This window comes from Fonticula alba (genome assembly GCF_000388065.1).
Source record: "Fonticula alba strain ATCC 38817 unplaced genomic scaffold supercont2.3, whole genome shotgun sequence".
Lineage (NCBI taxonomy): Eukaryota > Rotosphaerida > Fonticulaceae > Fonticula > Fonticula alba.
This window is the reverse complement of record NW_009242973.1, coordinates 919,090-921,832: the sequence shown is the minus strand read 5'-3', so window position 1 is coordinate 921,832 and position 2,743 is coordinate 919,090. Positions and strand designations below refer to the sequence as shown.

Genomic DNA, 2,743 nt, shown 5'->3' with positions numbered 1-2,743 from the left:
CATACACACACACACACACACACACACCACCTCCTCCTTCTCCTCCCCCCTTCCCTCCTCCCGCGTATTTGGCCGCCGCACCACCCCGTTGTCCCGCCCCTGCCCGGCACAAGCTGCCCCCCGTACGCAAGCACCCCTCTTCTTCTCCCCCCCCCCCTCCTACCCCTGCCCTACTGCTGCGTCCCCGCCACTGCTGCCACCGCCGTCCAGCTTACCACGGCCCCCACGCCCCCCACCGCCCAGCCCGAGCGATGTCCCAGCAGCAGCAGCAGCAGTACCAGTACCCGCACCCTGGCATGGGGGTGCCTCCTTCGCACCATCCGCAGGGCGGTGTGATGCCCCCCCCTCCCTCGGGGGCCTTCCAGCCGGGAGCCGCGCCGCCGCCGCCGATGCCCGGCTCGGTGGGCATGATCCCGCCGATGCCCGGGGCCGCTGGCATGGCCCCTCCGATGCCGGGGGGCGCCTCCCCGGCCCCGCCCATGCCCGGCGGCCTTTCGCCCGCCCCGCCGATGATGCCCGGCGGCCTGTCGCCCGCGCCGCCCATGGCCATGCCCGGTGGCCCGGGCCCGGTGGCCGCCCCACCGCCCCACGGCATGCCCGGTCCCCTGCCTCCGATGGCGCGCACCCCGCCTGCCGGCGTGCCGCCACCCATGCCCGGCGCCCCTGTGGCCGCCCCCCCCTCGGCTGGCTTCCCCCCGCAGATGACTCCGGTACGCCCCCTCCCCCTCCGCCCTTTCTCCCCATCGTGCTTCTCTATCTCCTTCTCTCTTTGTCTCCCCTCTCGGTTGATGGCTCCGCCCTTCTTCGCAGCCGTTGCCACTTGCCCGCCAACCACTGACACCAACACCTTGGATCCCCTCAGCCGGCCGCGGGCGTGCCCATCCCCGGCGGCCTGGTGGCCGCGCCGCCTCCGCTGGCCGGCACTCCTCCGGTGCATGGCGGTGCCATGGTTTCCCCCCCGCCGCCGGCCGGCGCTGCTGCCGGCTCTCCCCCTGCGGTGGTGACCCCGCCCATGGGCATGCCCAACATTGGCCGGCTGTCGATCCAGGCTGAGGCCCCGGCCCCGGCCCCGGCGGCGGCGGCGACGACGACGGCCTACTCCCCGGCGGCCAACACCCCCCCGATGCCGGCCCCCCAGCCATCCTTCCAGCAGCAGCAGCAGCAGCAGCACCACCACCACCACCACCATCAGCAACCGACCCCCGGCCAGATGGCTCAGTCCCCCCCGCAGCCGGGCCAGCAGTATCAGCAGTTCCAGCAGCCGGCCCAGCCGCCGCAGTTCCAGGCCACCCCGGTGCCTGGGCAGATCCCCATCCCCCGGCCGGGAACAGGGCTGGCGGCTCCGGCGTATGGTGGCGGCTCGCCGGCCAGCGCCCCGGCCGGCCCGACGTACCACCAGGCCCCGGGTGCCGGTGGCGTGACCGGTCCCCCTCCCGCGGGGGGGCTCTTCCCTCCGGTGCCGGGGATGCCGACGCCCGGCGCGCCGGGCTTCCCGGCCATGGGTGGCATGCCGGCTCCCCCGATGCCTGGCGCCGCGCACCATGCTCCGCCGATGATCCCCCACCTGCCAGGCACACCGCAGGGCGCCTATCCGGCTGCCGGCCCGGCCCCCGCCCACCAGCCTGGGCACTTCCCCCCGGCCATGGGCGGCAACATGCCGCCCGGGTTCCTGCCTCCGGGCGCGCCGATGGGCGGCATGGGCGGCACCGCCCCGGGCGGCATGGGTGGCTCCAGCCTCACTCGCGTGCCGCTGGCCCTGGACGACCCTGGGCAGATCAACTTCTTCCCGAGCCCGCCGCGCATCGATGAGGTGCGCCTTTTGGACAGCCCATTCCCCGGCCCCGGGGCCCGCTCATGTCCTGGGCCTGGGTGCTCCCTTTGTGCCTTCCCTCGAAAGCCCGCTCCTCGCTGACCACCATGGTGTGATCCATTCTTCTCCCCGCACGCACGCACGCACGCACGCACGCACGCACGCACGCACGCACGCATGCACACACGCACACACACACACACAGTCCCCCTTCTCGGTGGTGCCAATCAACCACTGCGACCCGCAGATCCAGTCCTGCACGGTTGGCATGTTCCCGGCCAATTCCTCGGTCGCCAACAAGTCCAAGGTCCCGCTGGGCCTCTTCGTGTCGCCCTTCCTCTCGCACCTGACCAAGACGGTACGATGGTCCCCGCGGCGGCTGGGCCGGTGTCCTGCCCGAAGCCCCCCCCCCCCCCCGCTCGCCGGCCATGTGCCTGGGGCTCGCGCCGCTCTCCCGGCCGTTGGCCCTCCTTTGCTGACCCACCTGGCCCCCCGGTGCCGCATGTGCCCCCCACCACAGAAGGTCCCCACGGCCACCGGCCGGAATATTGTGCGCTGCCGCCGGTGCCGTGCATACATCAACCCGTATGTCACCTTCGTGGAGAACAACACCCGGTGGAAGTGCTGCATGTGCTCCACCGTCAATGACGGCTACCCCACGCCGGATGTCCGCCAGGCGGTCATCGAGTATGTGGCCACCGAGAGCTACCTCCAGGCGGCCCCCCAGGCGCCGGCGTACATCTTTGTGATCGACGTTTCCTCGGCGGCCGTGCGCTCCGGTGCGTCGCCTCTCGCCCTCGCTCGCCCTGTGGTGCCCTCCGGGCCTTGCGTGTGAACCGGCCGCCATCCCAAGGCCTGACCGACCATCCTCCTCCTTCTCTCCCCCCCCCCCCCCCCCCCCCCCCCCCCCCCCCCCCCCCCCCCCCCCCCCCC

The 2,743-nt window shown here is 73.4% G+C and overlaps 1 protein-coding gene across 1 annotated transcript in view; it reads left to right on the top strand.

Moving 5' to 3' along the window:
- Positions 1-8: 8 nt before the first annotated feature.
- H696_02000 (hypothetical protein) overlaps positions 9-2,743 on the top strand; it is a gene marked incomplete at its 3' end in the record, with an annotated part of 5,027 nt that continues 2,292 nt past the window's right edge. The window contains exons 1-5 of the mRNA XM_009495898.1: positions 9-122; positions 244-710; positions 863-1,810; positions 2,016-2,168; positions 2,331-2,579. Of these exons, the coding sequence (XP_009494173.1) occupies positions 252-710; positions 863-1,810; positions 2,016-2,168; positions 2,331-2,579 (1,809 nt within the window). The 5' untranslated portion in view covers positions 9-122; positions 244-251. The remainder of the gene's footprint in view (positions 123-243; positions 711-862; positions 1,811-2,015; positions 2,169-2,330; positions 2,580-2,743) is intronic.